Source organism: Pteropus medius, unplaced genomic scaffold, assembly GCF_902729225.1.
Source record: "Pteropus medius unplaced genomic scaffold, Ma_sr-lr_union100, whole genome shotgun sequence".
In the NCBI taxonomy this organism is placed as follows: domain Eukaryota; kingdom Metazoa; phylum Chordata; class Mammalia; order Chiroptera; family Pteropodidae; genus Pteropus; species Pteropus medius.
The window spans coordinates 2,449,796-2,477,070 of NW_024351073.1; the positions used below are offsets into that span (position 1 = coordinate 2,449,796).

General features: G+C 35.8%; 1 protein-coding gene across 4 annotated transcripts in view; it reads left to right on the forward strand.

The window, feature by feature from the left end:
- Positions 1-27,275, forward strand: part of FYB1 (FYN binding protein 1) — a 144,524-nt gene that overhangs the window by 76,584 nt on the left and 40,665 nt on the right. For all 4 annotated transcript variants that reach the window (XM_039842611.1, XM_039842609.1, XM_039842612.1 and 1 more), the window contains exon 3: positions 22,544-22,700. In XM_039842611.1, coding sequence (XP_039698545.1) covers positions 22,544-22,700 — 157 coding nt within the window. The remainder of the gene's footprint in view (positions 1-22,543; positions 22,701-27,275) is intronic.

A 27,275-nucleotide genomic window follows, 5' to 3' on the forward strand; every position in this document is an offset into this window, starting at 1 on the left:
CCAGATAACCATAGTGGTGATGAGAGTTCTGCCCACTAGTCTTTCTGGGACTAGTCGTCAACACCCTACCTGTATATGCTCATCTCAGTGTTGTTATGAGATTCCCTCATCACACATAAGGATGGAAGGAATTAGGTGTCTGTGGAGGGCTTAGGAGGAATGATGAGGCACATGAAAATAAAACAGAGCGAGAGGCAAAGCTTGAGTAAAACCACACTTTTCCTTTTTTCTTCCAGCAGCATGATAGGATCTGATATAGTTTTCCTCTTTATATACTAGGTAGAAAGAAACTACAGTTAAGGAACAATTATTTTGGACATGGTGATACTTTGGGGGATGGTGCAGTTGTGGAATGCAGCAGTTATTAAGCACCAAGCATGTGGTAGGTACTGTACTAGACCCTAGGAATCCAACAGAGACAAGACAGATGCTTCTCTGCTCTCGTGAAGCCTGTCTATAGTAGAAGCCACAGACAAGTCAATGGGCATTTATACACTCCCCCTTATAAGTGCTAAAGTAAGGAGAGTACAGGATACCAGGTGCTGTGAGACTTAAATATTCCTGGATAAGTAAGAGAAGGCTCCCCATTAGAACTGACACCAAAGCTGAGCCCCAAAGAAAGCAGGCATCACCCAGGCCAGGGAGGACACAGGAGAGACGTTGAAGAGGGGTTGGGGAAGAATAGATGAGCACATGTAGATGTCTTGAGAGAAGTGAGAGTTTAGTGGTATAGTCAAGTGAACTTTTCTGTAACTTAGAGTCTCTGCAGAAGTGAGAAGTAAAAAGTTACTGAAAAGATAAACTCTGCATATCATTCTTTGTCCCCTAGAAATGGAAAAGATCTCATCTTTCTTTTTTCTTTTTTCCTACTCTACCCTATGTTTCTTGCTCCCCCTCGGGAACCTCAACCAATAATGTCGTTCAGCTACACTATGGGGAGTGGAGCAGAGAGATCAGATGTACAAACTCTGAAGCCAGGCTGTAGCCTGGGTTCGATTCCCAGTTCTGCTCCTCCGTAGCTGCCAGATTTGGGCAAGTTAATAATTTGAGTGTTCTGTTACCTATAAATGAGAATAATGCTACCTACCTTCTCAGGTTTTTGAGGAATTACATGAATATTTCCATAAGCAGAGCTTTTAGAAACATGCCTGGAACACAGGAAGTACTCTACAAAGTTTGTTTGTTATTATTATGGATTAAAAAGGCTCTTTTTAGAGAGGGTGAAAACAAGCATTTAATCTACATTTCTATGGGAAACTATTAAAACTATTAAGTGCCCCAATGCACAGAGAATCAGGGCTAGGAAGAAGATTTTAAAACGGCCAATTTTCTGTGTTCCACAAGATATGCTTTCTAAAACAAGGGATTTCTTAAAATTACGAGAAAATTACCAAGTACTTATCAGAAAACTATTGCAATATGTTGAAATATTTAGAAGGGAAAAAAACTTTCTTACTACACCCAATGATAAATTTCCAGATGATATTTCTTTAAAGATTTTTTTTTTTTAAATAGCCTTAGTTATCAGAAATGAAATGGCAGAGCTTCTGCATTTCTTTTTCATCTTGGTGCAGTTAAAAAATAACTTAAATATTGTTCATGTTCTCCTACTTTATTTGGATATTCTGCCAATATTTTCTTCCTTTTTCCCCACATTGTATCACAATCTATTCTCTTTCTCCCCATTTTGCAATGAAGACACTGAGGCTTGGATATTATTAGGTAAATTACCTAAGTTGTGCAGGTAATAAGAGGGTTAGCTCAAATTGAACCCTGAGCCTTCTAACTACAAAGTTTGACTTTGTACTCTGATATTTGAGCCATAAAGTGCTTGGAGCCCCTTCTGGAGTTTAGAACACAACAAAGGTTGGTTGTTATCTCAGCATTGCCCGTCAACTGACAGTTCTGCAGGAGATTAATAAATGTGATAAGGAAAAAGTAACAAGTATATTGGGGAAATCCTGGGTTAAACAGAGTTAAATTTACTTTTTATAGTCTTTAATACACTACTATGATGGATATCAAAAGGAAAGTACAGTTTGTGGCAATTTTCAAATCATATTTAACCATAGAACTTCTCTCTCTCTCTCTCTCTCTCTCTCTCTCTCTCTCTCTCTCTCTCTCAAATTAGCTTAGTAGGACCAATGTTCCTGGGAACTAACTTTGGAGGAAATGCTGCATGAGATTAATGCAGAGTAGCAGATAATATTTACAACTCAAATTCACTGGTGAAAAAAATCTTTTATGTTTGCTAGGAAAGTTGTTTTACTGTACAAAGCAGAAACAGCATTAAAAGGAACCCAAAGCCATTGTTCTAAATCTTAATTTACTTGAGATGGGGAAGCTGAGCAAGAACAGCTTTGCAAAAATATGTCGCAGGAGAGTAGGAAGTGGGTATTCTTGCAGCTTCTCACAGCTTCAGCAACTTTGTTGTTCAGAGCCGGAGCTGCAAGGCACCTTATCTCAGAAAGCACACACACATACACACACAGCCTCAAGAACATGAGAGAGATGGTGAAGACGTTGGGGATTTGGGCGGCATCCTTTTATACATAAAATTTGAAGTTCAAAGTTTGAAGAAAAGCAATTGCAAAGTTTGACAAACTTAATGGAAAAATAAATCGTTTTGCATTGTAAATGATTCCCTGATTCCATGACAACCAGCAGTTTGAGCACTATAAGTTGTAGTGATCTAATTGGCCCACAGATATAAAATTGGACAATGTAGTTGGGTTTAATGTCAAGAGATTCCATTTGGGGCTCAACTTTGTCAATTCTGGGTGATCCTGGACAAGTAATTTATTTGACCGCCTTTTCATTTGCAAAATGAAAGAAGTGAATTAGAACACCCCTACGGTACCTTCCAGATCTAGAGATCTATGAAATTGAAGGAATGGGTAGGTTATAGACCTCTTCTGGTTGTTAATTCCCCAAAGAAATAGAGACTTCTCTGGATAGTAGGGGCAGTTTAGTACGAAGGTTAGGCACAGCCCTCACGAAACCAGATAGGTGTCTAGGCTGTAGCCTGAAGGGCCTCTGTGTAATGTCACTAAATTCAGGGTGGGACTGAAATAGTAAATGTGAACCACGAATGCCTGGAAATAATGACAGCTGATGAAAAGTTATATTCTGGTGTTGCCAGGGCAAAAGTTCCTGAGACAGTCCAGATTTTTCAAAGTCAAAAATACATTATGTATGAGAATGAGGATAAGTGCCTTTCTCCAAGGGTGCATAATGCGTACATGAAATTGTAACCACCCAGTCTCTGGAAATTGGGCTGGCCTCTTACTTTTCTGTTTTCACTCCTGCCTCTCAAGGTGAAACTTCGTCGTACTTTTACGGGTCCCCTTATTTCACTGCCTATGCCATCAATTAAAATGGGCTTGGGAAGCCAAACCAAATGACTAGCACATGAAATGACTGATTCAGAAAATCAGGAAGTTATGTTGCTATTTTTATTTGGCTTTGAACTTTAACGAAAAGCTTCATTTCTGAAAAACTCTAATATTTCCATCTTTGTTTCTCATCCCACCGTTTATGACTGCCTTGAGAGATAAACAGTGTTTATCTTTTCAAAGACCTAGAGATCTTTTAAAGTGAAGTTATTAATAATTGGAATGATCATCTGATCATCCCAAGGTGCAAGTTTTTAGATGTTTAGTTATTGGGAAGTATAGATTTGCTTTTGTTATGAAGTCAAGTATAACAGTAGTGGTGTGCCTTTCTAATCAAGCTGTTCTCTGGTGCATATAAAAATGACGGGGTTCTCTGAATACAAGACAAAAACTGTGCAGGGGCCTCTGTGAGCAGCAGAATGAACCTGGGTGGAAGGGATGGTTCATTACTATATTTAGAGGAAGTGATCTGTGCTCTGCACCTGCCTCTGAAGCATTTAATATTCTAGATCTCATGTATAAAATGAGCTATTCAGTTTTCTGGAATGCCACCGGCGATCTGGGACACACTATTCCTCATTGAGCACAACCATCTTGCCTACTGCAGAAACTTGAGCCTCCCTGACTTCTAACTACTGAAAAGCCAGGAGTGCTCACTAGCCATTGTGAAAAACAAAAATAACCCCTCCTCCACCACCTTCACCACAAATTCCAAAGGCTTCCTTGGAAGCTGGTATATGTCACAGTAGAGTAGGAAGTGAGTATTCTTGCAGCTTCTCACAGCTTCTGAACTTTGTTGTTCAGAGCCGGAGCTGCAAGGCACCTTATCTCAGAAAGCACACACACATACACACACAGCCTCAAGAACATGAGAGAGATGGTGAAGACGTTGGGGATTTGGGCGGCATCCTTTTATACATAAAATTCGAGGTTCAAAGTTTGAAGAAAAGCAATTGCAAAGTTCGACAAACTTAATGGAAAAATAAATCGTTTTGCATTGTAAATGATTCCCTGATTCCATGACGACCAGCAGTTTGAGCACTATAAGTTGTAGTGAATCTAATTGTAAATGTGAGCCCCAACCCCATTTGGAACCATGAGCAGATGCACCCTGAGATTCCTTTCCGCCCAGCATTCCATAAGAAGTAGATAAGAAGAGCACTGGGCCATTATAAACCTGCAGTTAAATAACTCTTAGAAATATCCTACATAGCAGGAAACCTGCACATAAAAGGCACACCAATATTTAAGGGCATTATGAAATTATAGAGTGGCAATTCCACATACTTTCACAGCAACTTTTATCTTTCTTCTCTTTTAATCTCTAGAAGAAGGCAAGACTTTATTCCCAGTGAGGTCAAAGGAAGCTCCCAGCTAGTTACAACCATCGAGCATCCCCACACTCTAGCCCACATGAGCCATTCTGATCTCAGAACAGTTTCAACTGAGTCCAACCCAGCTCGCTGCTTATATCAGCGCCATCAGTAAACTGGCCTTTCTCCAAATCCTGGATAATAGTTGTCTGAACCAGTTGTTGCCAATTATTCCCTATCCCTGCCTATTGGGTCCCTTTTTTGATGTTTTCTTGGATTCTCCATAAAGAAGGCTGAACCGTCAATGTAGTGTCTGCCTGGGTTAATCTCCTCTCTGCTCCCTCTTCCCGCCCCATACTCCCGTTCCCTTCTCCCAGCTCAGAGATTTGACTATCAACAATTTCCCTACTTTCTGGGAAGTTAATTATCAATCTTTCTAATCCCTTGAATCGTCTCATCTCAACATGCACACACTCATGTGAGCAAGTAAAAATATAGCCATAACTTTGGGGAAATCCTAAGGTTCTCCTCTTCACACACACACAAAAAAACCTGGGAAAACTTTCTCTCTGGGGAAGAGTTCCGCCTGCTTGTGTTTGCTCTTAATCTGGTAGTTGCTGATTTTCTATCTTGCCTTATCTCTCCTTAGCTTTTTCTTTTATCCTAGAAAGTAACATGCAGATTTTCATTATCTCATCATTGAGATGCTGAAAATACATACAAAATGAAGATGTTTAGCTTTTATCTTTTTGGGTTTTGAAACAAAGGAGGCAGACAGACAGACCACAGACAGATAAAATATTTGGTTTCATGGGATGATAGAAAGAACACTTGAATAAAGAAAACAGGATCCTAATCCTTGGATCTCAAGATATTAAGCTTTGTGTCTTTTAGTGAATCCCTAAACTTATCTGGACCTCAGATTTCTTATCTTTGATCATAATAGAGGACGTTTTTAAGAGTTATCCTATGCTATGTCATCCCTAAGGCTGGATGATTATCTTGTTCAGTGTTTCAAAGTCTTATGCAGAAGCAGGAAGATGGCTTCATAAAGTATTAACAGATTTATTAGTGCCAAACTATACATAAAAGGCTCTGGAACTGTTCTATCTTTAGGAACAGAGTTTCTATGTTGCTTGTTTGCAGTAAGATCTTTGTACACATGGAAAGCCTAAAATGGGGACTTACCAAGCCTCTTATCCTCCCCCCTACCAGTTTCATCACACTAAAATTCCAGCATTGCTACCTTTTATAGATGCAAAATTTGTATTTAGCAAGTCATATTATCCAGATCTAATATTGTTGTTTCATTTACAATTTCTTACTAGGCCACCAGCAATGTCTTGTTTCATTGTCCAAAATTATATAACAATGATTAACTATCAGGTGCGTATAGGCACACTGCAACCAGGTAACAATGATCAATCAATGGACAAAGGCAGCATTAGTCTACAAGGTCAAGGGGATTTGGCTCCAAGTCTGACTGACTACAAAGTACATTGGTTGACTAACTTGAACTCTTGTCTCCTTCCTGGCTGACCTTTTTGAATGAACTTCAACCAGTCTAGTACATACCAATGCAGAATCTTTAGTTTGTGTCTTATGCTCCTGACTGTCCCTACTCTCTTGTTGCCAAAGATTTCTATTGTTTCAACTAAGTCAGTGATTTAAATTTTAATTAAATTTAGACCTTTGTTAGATGACTTCTTATTCCAATTCCAATTCCAAGACTAATATTTAATATTATTCTCTCTACTAATTATGTGTTTTCTGCTTATATTTAATGTCATTCTTTCTGTTCATGCCTTGTAATATTTGGTTCTACTAACGAGTATTAAAATGATAATCTTTAGTGTTAATATTAATGACAAAGATAAATTACATAATGAACTCCTTATTATCTTTAATCTTTGATGTTGTCCTGAGGGTGGCAAGGTCCAAGAGGGTTTGACATTTGTATTTTTTTAGCAGAGGATTATTTATTTACACATCCATTCAACGAATATTTAGTGAGAGTCTATAATGTGTTTATGCCTGGGAACACAGCAATGGGAATGATATATGTGATTTTTGCTTTTGTAGAGCTTACATTATAGTTGGAGGATTAGATAATATGGAGGTAAATAAATAAACAAATTCAGAGAATGCTGAGTACTGTGAATAAAAAACAGAATGATGAAATAGAGTGGCTGTGGAGGTGGCAGACAAGGTGAGCTATTTTGAATGAGCTCAACAGTAAAGGCCTCTCCGGAAAGATGATATTTAAGCAGATACATGAATGGTGATGGAGTCCAACTATACAAGGATATAGAATAAGAATGTCGAAGCAGTGCAGATTCCTTACATAAGAACCAGCTTGATGTGGTTAAACAAACAGAAAGACCTTGAGTGTGCTAGAATACCATAAGTGAAGGGGGAATGGTTCAAGGTGAGGATGGAATAGGAGGCACTGATCAAATCTCATAGATCCTAGAAGGTCATAGTTTAGAATTTGTAATACTAAGCCATTGAAATTGAAGCCATTATGAAAAAGTGTATTACCATCTGGTTTACATTTTAGGACTTCTCTTTGACTGTCGTTTAGAGCATAAAGTGTAGGCAAGTAAGAATGAAGCTGAAAGACTGGTTAAAAGGGCTTTTGAGTGAGAAATGATGTGGCTTGGACCAAGGTGGTACAGTGGAAGAGAGAGAAGTAGGTGAATTTGAGATGTTTCAGAGGTAGCATTGTTAGGAACTGCTCACATATCGAATGTAGGGAGTTAGAAAAAACAGAAGAGGAATCAATATGAACAGTTATTAAATATTTACTTATTGGATGTTAATGTGACCCATCTACTACTATATTTGGACTTTATACAAGATTAGATGCATGGTGCAAATGTGATGATATGATTTTAATTTGTATAATATAATGATGGAATCTATGAATTAGATTTAGGAACTGTAAAATTTGGTACAGTTTGATTGGTTAGAATCATTAAAAAAAGCATACAGATGAGGTATATGAGAAATCTTTAAGTTCAGCTGCTAAACTTGAGCTGTGGACAGTCAGGGTAGTGTCTTTGGATATTTTCATAGATCCTTAAATTTTCTATACAAATTTTTAAACTGTGTTTTCATTCCAGTAAAAATCTTTTAAACAATTAACATAAGCTTACATTTACACTGTCATTAAAGTACAGCTTGATTTGCCTCAAACAAGTGAAAAAAGAATAAGTGAAGGACAAATGATGTCACAATGAACTATAAAAATAAAGATTTCACCGTAGTTAAAAAGAGAAATGTAGTGAGAAAATTGAGTTGTAACACAGGACATATAACATAGTAATGCTAAACTCTAGGAAATATTCCTAATTGGAGAACTGTAATTAAAAATAGAAAATGAATATGGGCTAAAAAAAATGAATTTACTCAATAATTAAATACATGCTACTAAATGCGAAGGTTTATTAGCACCATAAAAATTATGCAACTAACCCATATTTTACTAAATTTTTCCTCACTGGGGATAAATGTTTATGGAGTATCTATTGTGAGCTAGGTTCTTGTGATAGGCATTTTTGCTAACATAATTATCATAATGTTATTGTGAAGTAGAATTTTTATAATTTTACAGATTAAACAGAGGCTCAGAAAGATTATGTGATTGTGTTGGCAAAACTGAAAAATGATTAAAAATATCCAGCGGTAAAGAGAGTATGAGAAGGCGAAACTTCAGCAAGTCCACACTGATAAAGTTCCATTGGAGGACAATTAGACAGAATCTCTGTGAACATAAAATGTTCAAATCCTTCATCTCAGAAACTCTATTTGTAGATATTTGTTCTAGAAAACTACTGCCACATATATAGAGAGCACGTAAGTGGATGCTCAAGAGAAAAAGACTAAACAAACCATGGAATATCCCACTCACAAAACATTCTGCCACATTTACGAGAAGTGAGATGGACCCAATACCTGTAATACAATATTCTGTGGACAGGAATACTTGGGTTTTTAATCAGGTACCTCCAGGCATACATACATAGGTGACTAAATGCATAGAAAAAATTCAGCAAAGATCGACAATGGCTGCCTCTGAGGCGGGGGTAGAGAATGAGAGGTCATGTGAAATTTTATTTTATCTGTGTTGGAAAACTTTTTCAGAAATGATTTGTATATTATTTGTGTAATTAAAAATACTTATTTTATTTATTTATTTTTTTAAGAAAAGAAGGAAGAGGGAGAAGCCTGTCTAAGATTACAGTCCTAGCAGGAGCTTCTCTATGGTTTTTGTATTTTCTCTTCTGGGTCTTCTCTGCTATGTCTTTCTCTTCTCAAGGTCTTGATTTATCATCTGACACTTTTGTGCTATAAAAAAAATGGCAACAACAATAATTGTCATTGTCATAGAAATGCAAACATTAATTCAACTAAATATCCTATCTTTACACCTGTCTGTCTACATAGTTGTGCTTCTTACAGTTACACTGGGTTGTGGTCACTTTGTCCCCCCAAAGTGATTCTTTCTTTGGAGTCTTGCCAGGAACACCTGCTCTGTCCAGGCTCTGCAGGAAGCTCTGCCTTCTTATTGGCAATTCCTCTTTCCTCAACTCTTTATGACTCTCTACCTGGTCTGAGATCTAATTTACCCTTTTCAAAAACTGGCTTCCTGGATGAACCTATGATCAGGCAATTTCCCTTGATAAACCTTTTCTTTTCTTTATGGCAATTTTCCCTTTCTTAACAAAAAAAAGTGTTGGTCACAAATTAACGTAGCCCACAAATGTGCTTTTCTGGTGTGCAGAGTTCTTTGGGGTTTTTGTTTGTTCGTTTGTTTTAATTTGTTTTATTTACTCGATTGCCAACATTCAAAGACGTGAAGATTTCATTAAAAAAATCTGGACTTGTTCTTTACATGTTTACATGGGCTGGAGCCCTGCAGTAGCCATTCCACTGAGACAAGTCATTAATCTCTTGCTCACTGGTCACATTCCCAGCCCAGTGTACAGATGCATGTTCCTTCCTAGCTTTTATTTACAGTTGAGTTTGGAGACCTGCTTTAATTGTCCCTCTGTCCATTTTCTGAAGTTGTGATATTGTCTCTGTAGCATCAACGTTTACTCCGTCTCTGCTCATAGATGTTATATTTCTGGGTTATATTACTTTTATTTTTAAAGTATTAATTCACTCAAAACATTCACTATTATTCCACACATAAATCAGTTTATCTGAGGATGTTTCTAAAACTTGAATTCTAGTACTTTCTTTGCTCCAATATGTTATTAGCATACTTTTAAAACAACTTTTAGCATTTGAAGAAAGAAATTCAGTTTTATCATCTGCTCAAATGTGCTCTATCTTAGAGCATGAAAGAGACACTCTATAAGCTATGAGCATCTGACAAAAAAAAAATGTTTCTTATATACTGACTATTCCTTTTAAAATAAAACGACATTCTTAACATTCTTTTGAAAAGGGAAGATTCAAAAGTCAGAAAAGTTGTCAAATTATTGCCTAATCTGAGTTTTATGTTATTTTATGAATTGAAAATAAATAAAATTATTAAAAACTAATTTACATTTCATGATTACGTATAATTATATGTTATATTTATGATTATATTTATAATTATAATTTTATATTTATATTTATAATTATATGTATAATTATATAGATAACAACTGGATAGCCAACAAAGTTATTGGGGGAGTGAATTTTTAAGAATTAAAAAAATTTGAAGACATTGAATGTTAAAATTAGGTCTGAGATGGAGAAATTCAAGATAATGATCAAAGCCTTTCTTTACCTTTTTTCTTCTAATTGATCAACATATTTGTTTTGATCTCTACTTCTTCATATTCATCCTAATTTCTGCTTTGGTTATGCAAAAATCGATGTTTCAGTATTACTTTTTTTTCCATTTTGATGGACTTCTCTAAGCTAACCAACATTTTCTTGGCAGCTTGCTTTCAAATCAAAGGGCTTCTTACTAATATAGTGCTTTGTTTTCAATTAAATTGGTTTTCAAAATTTCCCATCCACTATGGGTTTACAAATCCTTTGAAGATAAAAGCAGATGACTTCGAATTAGAGCAAAGGAAAATTACATGAAACTAGGTTTCCTAAGCCAGTGACCCAGAGGTGTCAAGTCCTTACCTTTGAAGGCTGCTGAGGATTTTCTGGAAATTTATAAGATACTTTGACATAAATGGCAATATCTACTTATATGTCAGTATTGTAAATAATATTCTGTATTAGAATAAAAGCCACTCGTAAAAGAGATAATGTCCATTTTTTCAGCTACTTAACTAAATAGGATGCTATATCTCTAACATTCTGTATAAAGGAGACACACACGCACACACACACACAAATAGAATGTCTTATGAATGTATGAAAAGATTCTTAGCCTTACTTATAAACATAGAAATACAAGTCGAAATGTCATATCATTTTTACCCACCAGAAATTGTAAAACTAAAAAAGTATGATAATGCACAGTGTCAGTGAGGTTACAGGAAAACGGGTATTCACCTCCTGGGCTAGAAGACACATGAATTGATAAAATCTCACTAAATGGTATTATTTATCAAAGGCGTTTTAATGTTTGGTTCTTTTAACCCACCAATCTCACTTTCTAAGAATTTATCATACAGATGTGTTTACACTTATGGTCAAAGACATAAGGACAGGAATAATTTTATAATCGTGATTGTCTAATAATCCAAAAATATGAAAACATAAGAAACAACCTACAGTTACTCAAAAGATTAAACATGGAATTACCTACCAATTCTACTCTGAGCATATGTCCAAGAGAAATGAAAACTTATGTCTACACAAAGACTTATACATGAGTGTTAATACCAGCATCATTTATAATAGCTAAAAAGTAGAAATGACTCAAATGTTCATCAATTGATGAATGGATAAATAGATGTGGTATCCATATAATGAACTATAATTCAGCCATAAAAAAGAATGAAGTACTGATATCTGCTACATGATTGAACTGCAAAAACAGCTGAGTGAAAAGAAACCAGTCACAAAAGAACACAAAGTGTATGATTCTATTAATATGAAATGTCCAGAACAGACAAATCTATAAAGACCAAAAGTAGATTAGTGGTTGCTTAAGGCAAGGGAGAGAAGGGATGAGATAAGCTGTGATAGTTAATAGGTAAATGGTTTATTTTTGTAGTGATTCTTATGTTCTAAAATTGGATTATGATGACTGTTGCACAACTGTAAATATACTACCACTGAATTGTATACTTTAAACCAGTATATTAAGTAAATTTTATCTGAAGCTATTTTAAAAATAATCTAAATTTCTATCAGTGATGATACTGGTTGAATAAATTATGGTAAATTCATGTAATGGCGAACTCCACAGCTATGAAGGAAAAAAAAACTGATTGCCCTATTTGTGCCATTGTAGAACAACCTCTTTTGAGATAAGAAAACAAATCATAAAATAATTTATGTACTATGGTCCCATTTGTGTAAAAAAAAAAATTCATGGGCTGTTTCTTGCAAGACTGATAATGGGTGTCTTTGGGGATGAAGCTAGGGGACGGTATCTAGAATGTGAGATTTTCTTTTCAGTATTCTTTCTTATATTAAATGTTTTATTGTATATGCATTTATTTCACAATAAGCTATTTCAAATTAGTTATTTTTCTAAAGGTAAAAGAAAGTCCAGATCAATAAAACATAAAATGCCTTACTATATATGGTAGATGCCAAGTATTGTAGGGCACGCACAGATGTTGACAATGCAGACCCACCCTCAGAAGGTTACTGTTTAACTGGGAAATAAATAAATAAATAAATAAATAAATAAATAAATAAATAAACGAAAGTTTAAAGATAATAAAATTAGCATAAGAAACCACGTATGAGTGCTCTGTGTACAAATGAAAGAGAGCTCTCTAAGTAGCATAGGCTGCATGGGCGTTAACACTGAGGAAGGCAGGGCAGCCACACTACAGTTAAAAGGGCAGGTGGCTTTTCAGAAGCTTGTTTCTACAAAATGGTCAGATGTGCACCAATTAGCATGTTGTTTCAGGCACAAGTGACAGTTTAGAAACTTTTTTTTTTTTAAGTTGCTAGAACATGATCATCCCAATCTCTCCACACAGATTTTTAATCCCCAGAGATTTAATAAGGGCCTGTCCCATAGAGAACACAATAGTTTTATGTTCTAAGATAATTTATAAGTAGAACACCTACTATATGCTGGGCAGGTGCACATATTATTTTTAATTCTCATAGCCATCCTGTAAGGTAGGAATCAGTAGTCCCATTTTAACAGGCAGAGAACTTAAAACCCAGAGAAACAAAATAAATCACTGTGTCCTACAGCTAGTACTAGATAGGATTAGTCATCAAACCCAGGTCTGAATGATTCCAGCACAACTATTCTTTCCATCAAGCCACTCCACTTTCCATATTGAAAATTGATTTTGGTGTGTTTAGGAATAGAAAGTGAAAGTAATGTTTGTTTTGGTACCTAACAGAATGGATTTAAGAATTTAAACTTCCTGATTCTAAATCTATTTTAAATACCCTAACAGATCCAGGATTAGTTATGATTGGTTTGGGGAAAAGGCTTTTTTGGTGCTTTTGTTTTGTTTTGTTGCAGTTGCAGTTGAGGTGGGTAGACTGCAATGTATCAATGATGCAGCCAGATCTAGTGATAGCTAAGAAGAATAGAAACATTTATTAAGAGCTACAATGTGTCAGGTGCTTCTGCAAGGTAGGTATATATGACCATAGTTAAGAAAATGAAGGCTTGGAGAAGTCAAGCAAACTATTCAAGGCTCCAAACTGAGTAATAAGCAATTGAAAGTTAAGATAAGAGTGCTGGAGTCTGAATTCAACCCCAAGCTTCTCTGTCCTAGAAACCTTTTATTCTTCACTCTGCTGTGAAGCCTCCTAAGCACAATGAAAATATAGAAGTGGCAAATATAGACTTTTGGTCCAAGAAGTTTGGCCATGAACAAAAGGAGAAAAAACAGCTCACAGCTAGAGTCAGAGACAAGGGTAAGAAAGGATATTGTTGTGTTTCTTTAGAGTAGAGGAGATCAGACCATGTTTAAGATGGGAAATTTTCCTTAAAGAATGAAATACACAGTCCAGAGCATATAGTATTAGCTTAATAAATGTTTCTTGCTTGAGCAAGTGAAGGAGTTAATAATTAACGAAGCAAGGTTTAGAAGGAGGTAGGCACTGATAAGCACCAAGAATGCCAGTTCATATTAGTAAGGGAAAATGACACTTTTTTTTTTCCCGGAGAATCAGGGGTTAAAAATAGGGAGAACAAGATATAAGGAGGTTTTAAGTTAGAACAAAGGATAATTGGGGATCATCAGGTGGAGTGCTCTACATGTTCTTAGTAAATTAAAAGGCAAGGCCATCTGTAGTGAATGAGGAAGGTATGGGTAGGGTCCAGGAATATAGTTTGAAACAACCATTATGATAAATGTGATAAGATCTCAGTGAGACTCAGTTCCAAGAAAGCCCATGTGTAGTTAGGCATAATGAGTATGCATGGGTACGCAACGGCTAGAGGTTCCATTAAGTGTGCACCTCAGTTGTTTACAAATTACTTAATGCAGAGTTCACCAGTACGGACTCCAGAAATTCACTACAGCTGCTAGAGCTTTCCTTCTCATTTGGGTGGGCAATAGCTACGTACCTACCCAGGCCCAGAAAAAGTAAAAGTCTATATTCTGAGTTGCCAGTTCAATAGCTGAATCCTAGGGCAGGCACATAATATAATAATTCCCAATTAACAAATAAACTTATATAAGTGATTTCAAAATATTTTAAGTCAGAAAAACTTAGTAATGATTTTATTTGCTGCACCCATCATCCTTGTGTGATCGTCTTTTATGTTTATATAATACTTTAGACTTTTCAAGATGTTTTCATGCATATCAGCTCATTTAATCCTTAAACTGCTGTGACGTAGCTGGAATAGTATTACCGCAATTTGACAGATGTAAAAACTAAATCACATGGAAGTTAACTGATTCACCAAAGACAAAGAGTTCTTTAGTGATAGAGCTGGTGATGAATCAGTTTTCTAATGCCTGGCCCAATTCTAATACATCCCAACAAAACCAGAATTAGAAATACCTGGTCTAAGGCCAGGGTTTTATGGCAATTTGGGCAATATCATACACAGTGTCTTTGGTTTTATAAAGTGATCCATAGACTAAAAAAGAAATAGAGAACCATAATTCTAGATGCTCCTGGACTCCTTGGGACATGAAGGCTATAAGTACCTTTTTAGTCAAACATCATAAAGGTCAGAATCAACGAGCATCAATTTCCTGAGTCCTCATAGATCTTTGTGTTACCAGAATATTATGACACTATCTAGAACCAGTATATGGTTTGCAGAAAAATCTGAAGTGTAAAGCTTGTGAAATAAAACAGTTTCCTTTTTCTATAATAAGAGTACACTAGCACCCTCATTGTGTCTTAGTTAATCATCCCTTCCCCCTTTCCCCATTCCTTCCTCCCTTTCCCCTCAATTCTATTTTTCTGTTTATAGAATTTTAGATCCTGACAAAATGTCATCACTTCGGGTAGTCTGTGTTTCAGTGATCCTAGAACTATCGTCAGGGTAGGGCCAGATAACCCCTGGGTACTGCTGACTCACAGAAGGCCCTTCCTAGTCATTTCCTCCTAATAAAATGACTTTGGAGTTTCACCCATCCGGGTGTGCCTGAGCAGGGGCATACGACTTGTGCAAAGCCTCTTCTGAGCTTCCAAAATTAAAGAGGATGATGAATAGTTTGATTCAGAGGTTGTTAAATGCCTAGATTTCATATCCGGAAGGTTTTATAATCTCTCTTCCCTTCATTCCTAACCCTCCTCATTTTCTCTGTAACCAGTATGAACTGTTCACTAACATAAATACAGTCAGTTCTTTTATTTTTGCCATTAGTCACCTTTTTATTATAGTTAAGAATTTTATTATTAAAATTATTACATCACTTGTGAAAGTTCGAATGTTACAACAAAATGTTGAGTCAAGCTCCACTGGACTTTTTTAGCAAAATGCCCAGCATCTCCTTGAAGGCATTCAGAACAGGCCTCCCCAAGATGTGCTTCTTTGGCATGTGAATTATTTTGGGCTGAAGCCAATCGAGACCCTACAGGTTCAGGAGAAACTTTTACTGCTTTCTTAAACAATTTAAATGTGAAGGCTTGCCCCTAATATGAGTTAACGCTGGAAATAACTCTTCACGTCCTATCTATAAGGCAAGATAAACTTCTAATTATTGAACCTCTACTCCCTTTATCATCTTGCAATGACTCTCTGAGGCCCCAAGATGCCTTACCTCATCCTTAGCTCAGAATGTCATATATATCTCATTTTCCCTTTCTGTCTCTGAACCTATCATGTATGTGGGGTTATTATACATACATATGCAATTAAATTTGATTATTTTCTCTTGTTAATCTGTCTTATGTACATTTAATTATTAGACTGACCAAAAGAACCTTCAACAGTAGAAAAAAGTTTGTTTCTCTTCCACATCCTTCTTGAATTCTTGAGCTATAGTTAAAGTGCCCAGGAACACAATTCCTGGATCTGACTTAGGATGAGAGTGGGCAATACGTTGCACATTCCCCTGATTAGCTCACTGCCACTGAGTCATCTTGCGCTGTCCATGAGACCAGCTCTGCCCACTGCTATGGGGCCCATATTCCTGCACAATCCTGTCATTCTTTGAGGAAGGGCTTTAAAATTTTCAGACTCAGTATTTTAAAGCCAAATACTCTCACAGGCAATACCCCCTGAGTCTCAGAGTATAGGACCCATAAGTAGATCAGTTTGGGGTATTGCATCTTAATTTTATATCCCTAATTCTTGATTTCAATTAAACTCTAAACTTGTTGCCCTTTCCCTTTATCTTATTTATTTTATAGCTTCTAAGTTCTTTTATGAATTTATTTCAAGTTCCTCAATTCTATTTCTTGGGGCTTTTTTACCTGCCGGCCCACATTAGTCATATTCATCTTTAGGGACCTATTTTCTACTAGCTCCTGAATGTCCACTTTCCTGCTACCTGGTTTCCAAAATCAAATTCTGATATAAATCATAAATTTCACATCCAAAACACCCATTATGTGAATATATACTTCAGAATTACTTTACAGTCTCCAGAGCCAGTTCCACCCTACACGAAACTGAAAACCATCATACAAAACTGCACTAAGAGAATAGGTCTCCATTGGAAAAGCTAGACTTACATCAGATATTTGGAAAGCATATCAATGTGTCCACTTGAACTTACCAATAATTTCTGTTTTATTACTATGAGGAGCAGCGGAACACAGCAGAAAGCGCAAAGACCTCATAAGAAATGGACTAGGGCTCAAATTCTGGCTGAGTTTAAAACCTCATTTCTGTTATTTACAAACTCTCTGAACTTGGACAGTTTTCTTAACTACCAAATGGAAACTAGATAATAACATATACTCTATTGGGCTGTTATAAATATTAAATAAGATTACATATGTCAAATGCCTAGAATGGTGCAAAAAAAAAAAGTGATTACTTAATGTTATTTTCATTAATCTCAGAAGTTTCCTGTAGATTTATTGTTTCTGTTTCTTTTTTACTTATTTTATTGCAATTCAATATCTATCCCCTTCTTTCCATCACAACAGACTAGATCTTGCTTTTGAAAATTTCAATATTACCAATTATATTTTAGTATAATTTACAGAGTCCAGATTAAGATTTTAGAGCAAATCATTTGATGTTAAGGTAAGTCTACCTGTTCCCCACCTCCCCCGTAAGACTAATGTGCTTTTTCTTAGAATTATTTTGTATATATGCAAACATATTCCTTGTAGTATTTGAAAGTGACCACAGATTTTGCAAAGTAAAATATTTTGCTGCTAAATACTAGTGTAACATAGGAAGATTTTAGCATATGTTTTCCCAAGCTTGATGAGGAACAAGACACTTAACAATGGGTTTAGTGCCTCATTAAGCTTTTCAAACTACTTCTGACCATTTTCCAAAGGTAATTAAAAAAAAAAAAAATTCGGCCAGTCTCTCTCTAGCTCTCAGCCCTGCTCTCCTCTGGTTTTGCTGCACCCTGAGGTAAGCCCTCCCCTGGTGGTGGCAAGATGGCTGCCAGCAGTTTCAGGAGGATCCTCTTGAGTTCCAAGGCCAGTGGAAAAGTAAGCACCTCCCTTTCCAGTTAGCTCCAGTTATTATAACTATAGAAGGGAGAATAGGTGCAAGCAGAACAGCAGGGGCCCACAACAGAGGCCCCCTCAGAAAGTCTCAAAAGTCGACGTAAAGATGAAAAAGCGGCACATGGGTTTCAGAGTAAGTCAATTTTTAGTGTCACCAAACTATGTCTATATTTCTCACGTCCAGGCCTTAGATGAGTCTCCTATGGTAATGCCTCCTGCTTGTCAAAATCTTTTTTATGAAAAGATAGGTCATAGGCTAATAAACATTTTTCTTCTATTTGAATGATGGTTTATTAGTATCTATTCACAATGACTTATTCTCTCTTTGTATAGCTTTCGCTTCACTTATGAATCTATCGAATCACAATATAAGTAAAAATAATTTATTATTTTTATCTGACAAATTTACTAGGATTTGTAATCTTTATTCCATGATAAGAGAGGCATTTTTAATCAGCAAACAATAGCTTATTAGATAAATGTTGCTGGGACATTTGGTAAATGATTTAAGGAAAACAATAATAAATACTATAAATATAGATCCCAACCTCATACCTAACTAAAAGTTTTAAGGACTCAACTGTAAAAAAAAAAAAAAAAAAAAAAAAATGAAGCCAAAAAGAAATAGGAGAAGATAGAAAATTATATGTTCTCAGGGTAGGAAAGGCCTTTCTAAACATAACCTAAGTGATAGAAATTATATTTTTTAAAAAAAGAATTTACTCATTGATTTAGAGAAAAAGAGTAGGTACTATATATCAAAAAATTTAACTTTACTTATGACAAAAAATGAAATGGACAAAATATGTCTAACATAAATATAATCAATTGAGACTTTTTATTTATCAGATTTATAACAGAATTCATTCTTCCTACCTCAACCCCCAAAAAATAGCTGCCAAAAGAGAAGATGAGCTATTCCTGTGAGAAGAACCTGGCAGAGTGTGTCACAGGTCAGGAGTGCAAGGCCTGAACAATTTTTAAAGCTCCAAGAAGATGACTATGATCATGAGGAAAGAACAGGAAGAGAGAGGGGAATATTTTTAATAATTACTACAGTGAAAATCTTTGGAAAGAGGCAGAAGTATCTAAAAGGAATTAGAAAGCTTTTGGTTTAATATGCATCGAAAACCCTGCCATTGATCCTTAAAGAAAGCCAAAGCTGCCAAATTATTATATTCAGTTTGTCCATGTAAAAGGCAAAAAGATTAAGATCCTTAATAAAATGGTTTTACACACAAAAGAGAAAAAGTAAATGCTATTTTAAAAACAGGCAAAGAATTTGAATAGATAGCACAATTAAAATAAAAAATAATTATAAAGATTAAGAAAGTGACCTCACTAGCACTTAAAGACATACAAAATTAAAACAAAATATTTTCAAGAGGCAACCCCCCCTTTTTTTTTTTTTTTCAAAAAAATTGCTCCATACAAGAAGGATAAGAAATACAAACTCCACGGTCAAGAAAGCCAGGCAACATGCGTAATTCCAGAGCATCATATATAAAATCAGAAGGCGAATGGATGACTGATGGAGAAGATGAGGGTCAAAGCAAAAGGGGAAGATGCAGAGACAAGTGATTCTGTTTACCATATAGCCAATAGGACCTAGACATTTTTTAGATGTAAGCAATGGTATGCTATAAATGTTGAACTAGTTCTTCAGAAAAAACTCTGTATGTGTGTTATACATACATGTTATAAATTTTATTGATATACAGGATGTGTAACATAATATACGAGTAATAAAGTATACAGTACTTTTATTGAAAATCCAGTATAGCCAATTGATTTTTACATCTGTAGCTAACCTGCGATTGCGATTAACGAAAGAGTACAGTTCCAACTTGAATGTTGATTGGTATTTTCACTTAGGTTAATAAGATGAATGTGAAACAATAAAGATGTGTCAGAACTGCACTCACCAATGATTGAGTGACTACTTTGCTGAGTTGTATAGTAGTTTTCAAATACTGGGAAAATATTTCCTGAATGTTTCATGCTATTAGCAATATAATGACTACAGAAATGACACACTTTTAAGTTCAATCTGCATTATCAGCATTTTCTCCATCACTTGCTTAAATCTAATAATCAACAAAATAATAAATCAAGCTCAAATTTGCAGTTCTTGTCAATTTCCATGAGATAAATACTCCCATTATTCCCAAGTTCAATCTACCATAATGAGGTCACTGAATACAGAGTTGAAAAGAGATACCAATAGCACACTATTATATATCTTTCCATCATTTATAGCATTTTTCATTACAATTTTATATGTATTTTACTTACATTCACTTAGAGATTATCCATCTCTGCAAAACTATAAGAGCATGAATTTTTGTTTTTTCTCTGTTGGGTTCCTAATCCCTAGAACAGAGGTTGATCCATGATAGGCATTCCATAAATATTCATTGAATGAAAAATGAAATGTTGAACTTACTACATGTCAGGTATTATTCTAAGTGCTTTTTGTATGTTAAGTCTTAAGTCCTCACCACAACCCTATTATGAGGCGCTATTTTTATCTCCACGTTACACATGAAACCAGAAAATGACTTACCCAAGTCACCCAGCAAGTAGTGGTGGAGTCAGGATTTAAGCCCAGGCACGCTGGCTCCAGAGCTTGCACTTCTATCACAGTGCATTTTCTTAAAATATCAGAGCCACGATGCTAGCAAAGAGAAATACCAGGAAGACAGTTGCATGACAGACCTTAAAAGCAACCAGGTCAGATTAGAGCAAGCAGACAGATACAATATATTGAAACTGACCAATTATCTGAAAGGTTTCATTTAGTATAAAATGTTTAAAGGCACAGTGATTAATAATTGTGGGAAGTAAGAGTTCCAAAGAAAATTCTTCGCAAATGACAAAATGAGGCAGTTATTAGCTCCAGGAAAACAGTAAGTTGAATGAGAAAGAAAATGTAATTATACTATACCACTTGACTCAGCAAAGAACAATATTTACGTAGTCATGATAATGAAAGCAATGAATATGGATTTAATTTTACAAAATCATGTTCTTGCTATACTGGAAAGGGAAAGGGAAGAGAGCAAAAACCACATCTACCAAATGGAAAGTCAATAATCTTTTAAAAACTTATGAATCAAGCATTAGCTATGTATAAATAAATATATGTGAATTTTTTATTTACATATTCTACACATTGTTTAACAATTATTAAGGTTTACATGAACAAGGTAAGAGAAATTATTTTTCGGAGTGGGAATTCAATTTAAAGTATTTATCTATCTCAAGAAAAGGAACATTTATCAGCATCACTAATCAGGGAAATGCAAATCAAAAGCACATGAGATATTACCTCACACCTGTTAAAATAGCTTTTATAAAAAAGACACGAGGTAGCAAATGCTAGGCAATGGAGAAAGGGGAAGAGTTATATACTGTTAGTGGGAAAGTAAAGGTGCAGCCACTATGAAAAACAGTATGAAATTATTCTAGAAATTAAGAAAGAACTGTATGACCCAGCAATCCAACTTCTGGGTATATATACAAAGGAAACAAAATCATTATTTCTTTTATTATTATTATTATTTATGCCTACAGCGCATGGTCTTCCTAAGTGGTCTCTCATCCAAGTACTAACCAGGCCCAACCTTGCTTAGCTTCCGAGATCAGACATCTAGCTCATTTAGGGTGGCACTGCCATAGACCATGGACTGTGGCTTCACTGGGGTGTGGACTCAGGACCTTCTGCGTGTAAAGCTGATGTGCTAACCACCACACTATGGAACCACGTCCCATAAATCATTATTTCAAAGACATATCTGTACTCCCATGTTCACTACAGCATTATTCAAAATAGCCAAGGTCTGGAAACAACCTAAGTGTTCATCAGTGGAAGAATGGATAAAGAAAATGTTGTAGATATATATGGTAGATTATTATTCAACCTTAAAAGAGGAGGAAATTCTGTTCTTTGCCACAACATGGATGAATCTGGAGAGCATTATGCTAAGTGAAATAAGCCAGACAGAGAAAGATAAATACGGCATGGTATCAATTACATGTGGAATTAAAAAAACAAAAACAAAAAAACAGTTCAACTCATGGAAAGAGTAGAAAAGTAGTCACCAGGGATTGGGGGTAGGTAAAATATGGAGAGGTTGGTAAAAAGGTATAAACTTCTGTATAAGGTGTGAGTCTCTAATGTATAACATGATGACTATAGTTAATAATACTGTATTGTATTATTGAAATTTACTAAAAGACTAGAACTTAAATGTTCTTACCAAAAAAAAAGGGCAAACGTGAGGTGATGGATTGGATGTGTTAATTAACTTGATGGGGGAAATCCTTTCACAATATATACATATATCGAATCGTCATGTTGTACACTTAAATATCTTACAATTTTATTTGTCAATTATATTTCAATAAGGCTGAAAAGATAAAAGAAGTGGAATACTTACAATACTGTATTATGTGATACTTAGAATATTAGACTTTTTAAAGCATTAATGCAACTTAGGATGCATTTCTTACATTTTTATATTTAAGGTTCTCATTTCTGCATACTTGGAATAGACATTTCTTATATTTTGAAAACTTGTCTTAATTCATGATATTGTTTGCTTTGCTTCTTAGGTACCAGCAAAAGCCAAACGTCTTACTCAACAACTTCCTTACCACCACCTCCACCACCCCATCCGGCCAGCCAGCCACCACTGCCAGCATCTCACCCAACACAACCACCAGTCCCAAGTCTACCTCCCAGAAACATTAAACCTCCCTTAGATCTAAAGTAAGCAAAATATTATCTTATCATTTCTTTGTCGGTCTGTCATAGATTTTCAAACTATGCTTAGCTAAGTGCTGAGAGTTCCAAGGTAAACTGCTGGGACCACAAAGGTAGCAGGGTGAAAGGATGTCTGAGCAGTCTGCTTTTACCTCAACCCCCCATCCCCTTGAGCAACTCCTATTTATTTGTTTTTAGAGTATTTATCTGTTTTTAGAACACTTTCCCATTAGCATTCATTTGAAGAAAATTTCCACTGTTCTGAAGCATTTTTTAGGTCAGTACCACCGCCATCTCTTTCACCACCATCATCACTGTCACTGCCACCAGTATCATTATCATCATCACTATCATCACGGCCACCATCACCACCACCACTACTACCATATTTTACTGACTGCCTATGATGTGCTAGGCACTTTACATATGTAATCCCTATAATCTTATCAAATGGGTAGTGTTATCATCATTTCATAGATGAGGAAATGAAATTTTACAGAGGCTAAGTAAATACTTTGAGATTAGGCAAGAATGTAGAGTAGAAATTTGGCAGTCTGAGTCCACAGTAAATATGTGCTTTTAACCACTCTGCTAAATAACCTCCTTTAAGTTTTTTTTTTTAAATGCAGGTTTTCTCTCATCCTTCAGATTTTTAACTGCATTTTAAAAACCTAGGAAACTTTTATTGAAGCCTATTCTTGCTTAAATTTTCTTAGATGATACTGTTTAGAATGTCAAAACTATATGGTTTACCATGCATGGGCTCTTTAATCATGATTTACCAGAATAGCTGGTTGAGGAAAAAGCAAGTGGGAGATTGAAATGGAATGCAATGTTTTAAGAAGAAATAGTCAAACAATGGCAAGCATAGATCCTTATGGCAAGTCAAGCTAGATTTTTCCCTTTCTTCTAGAAAGGGAAAATAAATAATATCCCCAAATATTTAGCTACAACTTATTTTTTCTTCACTTCGATCTCCTACCAGATTGATGTTATTTGTGCTTAAAGTATTTAATATTCATAATCCATATAATAGACTCTGTTAATAATAGTATCTGATTGACAGCTTTCCTCAATTGCTGATGATGACAATTCAGAGCAGAGTTTGAAATCACATTAGCCATGGGCAGCCTCCACTATGTTTCACTTTATTATGCTTTTGGAGGATTTAAAGGCAGTAACCAGAAGGTATTAGTGCAGCTTAGTGGCTGTTATCTTCTATGTGGCTTGCATTGTGCATTTATGTTAACTGCACATATTTCCAAGCATTTGTGTTTATAAATTCTAATTTAAAATCTCTAATACTCCATGAAATCCAGCTACCAAATAAGAATGTAAGCCATCTAACATATGACATCTAACATATAAGTGCTAAATAAGTATTAGTTTAATTAGAATAACTAATTAATATGTGTTCTTAAATACACCTGATTTCTGTGTAAATTATTTTCCCTTTACATGTAGTAAATCCTGTTTCTTTTTCCTAATTTCTTTCCTACTTTAATAAATTTAACCCACTAGATTTTAAACTTAGTACCTTTGAATTTTATTATGTGATTGTATCCCAGGTACTGGCTATAGTCAGGCTGCTTGATCTTGTGTAATTTCAGTGAGAAATTTAAATAAATACCCAGAGCATGAATTCCTGAACATTTATAAGACATGACAACTGGTACGTAATTGTTTGATGAAAAAAAAATGTGAAGGGAAAGAGTATTTGGCACTATTCCTGCTGTTCAAGAATCCCCAAGACAACCAGTTTGATGATTCACTAAAAAGACTACAGGACTACTCACCATATAGTAGTACTGACGCCTGAGGTTTATCACAGTAACACTCTCTTTCTAAGGCTGGGAGCAGACACACCGAGAGTGCTCCTTTCTATAGCCCTGGAAATACAATGCATGTGTAATGTTGCTTCCCCAGGAAGCCTGTTAGAGATGGGTTTTTCTTGAGAGCTAGTCACATTGGCACCTTCTACCTAGCAACTACCAAAATACCAGTCTTTTAGAAGGAAAGCAGATGTTCATCGTAAGTCACATTGTTTATACAGTAAAGCACTCTTATCAGTTAAGGCAACTTTTCATATCAGTGTAGAGAATTTTTTAAAAGCTGTTTTCCCAGATAAAAGCCAAGGGCAAACCTTGGTAGCAGATTCTTCTAAAAATAGCAGTTTCAGACCTGCTATGTTAGCTCTTTTCCACAAACCTACTGCCTAGAATCCATTACGATAAGGTGGGGAGTAAAAAGTTGTAGAAGGAAGAAAAGATTTCAGAAACAGTCCTGTGCTACTGCTTCATAAGAAGTCTGCTCAATTTCCTAGCTTTGTGGGGAATTTTTGCAAAGTTGAAGAGGGCCTGCTGACTAGTCACACTCAAATTCTTACTTGTAATTTCGTTTTCATCATAAGTTCGCAAAACCCACCAATTGTAATAAACTTTACCTCATTTCTATTTCCATCTTGTTAAGAATTCCTAATTAGAAAGTCTGATTCATCTAATAGTTACTCCACAGAATACATACTCTCAGAAGAAAGATGGGGAGAAACAGGAGTCTTGGATGTTCTATTGCCTAGATAAACTATAATTGGAGATCTGAAAGTTAATTGCCAGATAGAGGGAAGAAAGGAATGAAAGCTAAGGGACATCTATAAGATACTTTTTTTTTTTCCCAAACTAAAAATGTGGTATATAGTGGAAACTTTCAGGTCTCATCAGAGAGTTCAAGTGAATTCCAAAATGAAGAAATACCTAGGTTAAAAACTTTCCCCCAATTAGAGGAAGCTAGATAAGACACAAAGAGGAAGTGAATGCAAAATGGGTCCTGCTGGTCTGGCTCAAAAATTTATATTTCATGTGAAAGGGAAATTTAGGGAATGATCTTTAGGTAAAACTGTAATATATGGGTGTTTCTGTGCTTTTCCTTACTCTACCATCCTTCAAAACACATACCTGGGTGTTTTCTACCCTCTACCAGCCTGCAAATGTCATTCATTCCTTCCCTCTGCAATCAAAGGCCACTCACAGGTCAAGATCTCATAGGTTATTTTACATACACTTAATAATTATTTTTGAGCCACTGTTTTCTGCCTTTGTAATAGGAGTTCAGGAAATATAAGTGAATAAAACAAAGATCCCTGCCTAGAATGTTTGAAGACTGGAAGGAGATAACTGGGGCTAGAGTAGAGTGAGCAAAGGACAGAGTAGTAAGAAAAGATTCAGCTCACGTAGAGCCTTGAGGGTCATGATAGAGACTGTGGCTCTTATTCTAAGTGAAATGGGAACCAGTGAAAGGTTAAACAGAGCACTGATGTTTTCTGACTTATGTTTTATAAAGATCACCTTAACATCTATCTGAAAAGAGGCATATATTGAAGCAGGGAAACCAGTAGTCAGATATTGTGGAAATGCAGGCAAAATATAGAGGCGGCTCTAACCAGCATGATGGTAGCGAGGTGGTAAGAAGTGTCCAAATTCTGGATATGTTTTGAAGGTAGAGACAGTAGAATTTGGATTTGGGATATGAAAGAAAAAGAGTCAAAGATGCCAAGGGTTTTGGCCTGAGCAATTGTAAGGATGATGTTTCCTTGAATTGAAATAGAAGAGGCTGAAGGCGAGCAAGTTTGGGGGTGGGGAAGATCAGGAAGGTATGGCTATGTGAAGCCTGAGGTGTCTCTTAAATATCCAAGCAGAGATGTGGAAGAGGCAATTGGGTATAAGAAGTAAACAGTTTGGGAGAGAGTTCTGGTTTAAAAATATAAATCTGAGAATCATCGGTATATATTCCGCATTTAAAGTCATAAGACTGTTAAGATCACCAAGGAAATGAGTATAACTAGAGAGAAGAACCAAGCACTGGGGTATTCCACTAGGCCCGAGAGAAGGAAAATTAGAAAAGGAGAATGAAAAAGAACAACCAATAAAGTAGGAAAAAACCAAGAGTGTGCTTTCCTGGAAGCCAGATAATATTCCTAATGCAGAAGCAGAGATTGTGTCAGAAGCTGGTGAAGGCCAAGTAAGCCAGCACTATGGAAGTCAGTGTGGATGAAATTTTTCGAGTAATGGAGATACAAGCCTGGTTGAAATCGCTTTAAAAAAGCATGAGAGGAGAGGACAGGAACATGAAAGGAACACACAGATACAAATGGTGCTTTAAAGGAGAAAAGGCAACAAAAAAATGGAGCAGGAACTGGAAGAGAAAATGGAATCAAGATTTTCTTTTTTAAGATGGAAGAAATAACGGTATGTTTGTGTGCTGATGGGAAAGATCCAGTAACGAAGGGGAAATGATAATGACAGAGAGGGAAGAATTCCTGGAAACAAGGACTGGAGAAACAGGGAGCTAGTGCTCAGGTGAGGGACTGTCTTCCCCAAAGAATAAAGGACTAATAAGGTTTACAGTTCTCCCCAAAGTGTAGAGTCTGTATTGCTTAAGGCAAGGAAAAAAAAACTTTCATTAGGATCAAGAAAGGAATTTGAAGAGATAGGATGACCTTTACCGCCTGCCTACTCATCAGAAGTCACTTGTAATAATATCATTCAGATCATGATGCCTTAAAAATGGAAAAGATCGGAGGTGGGT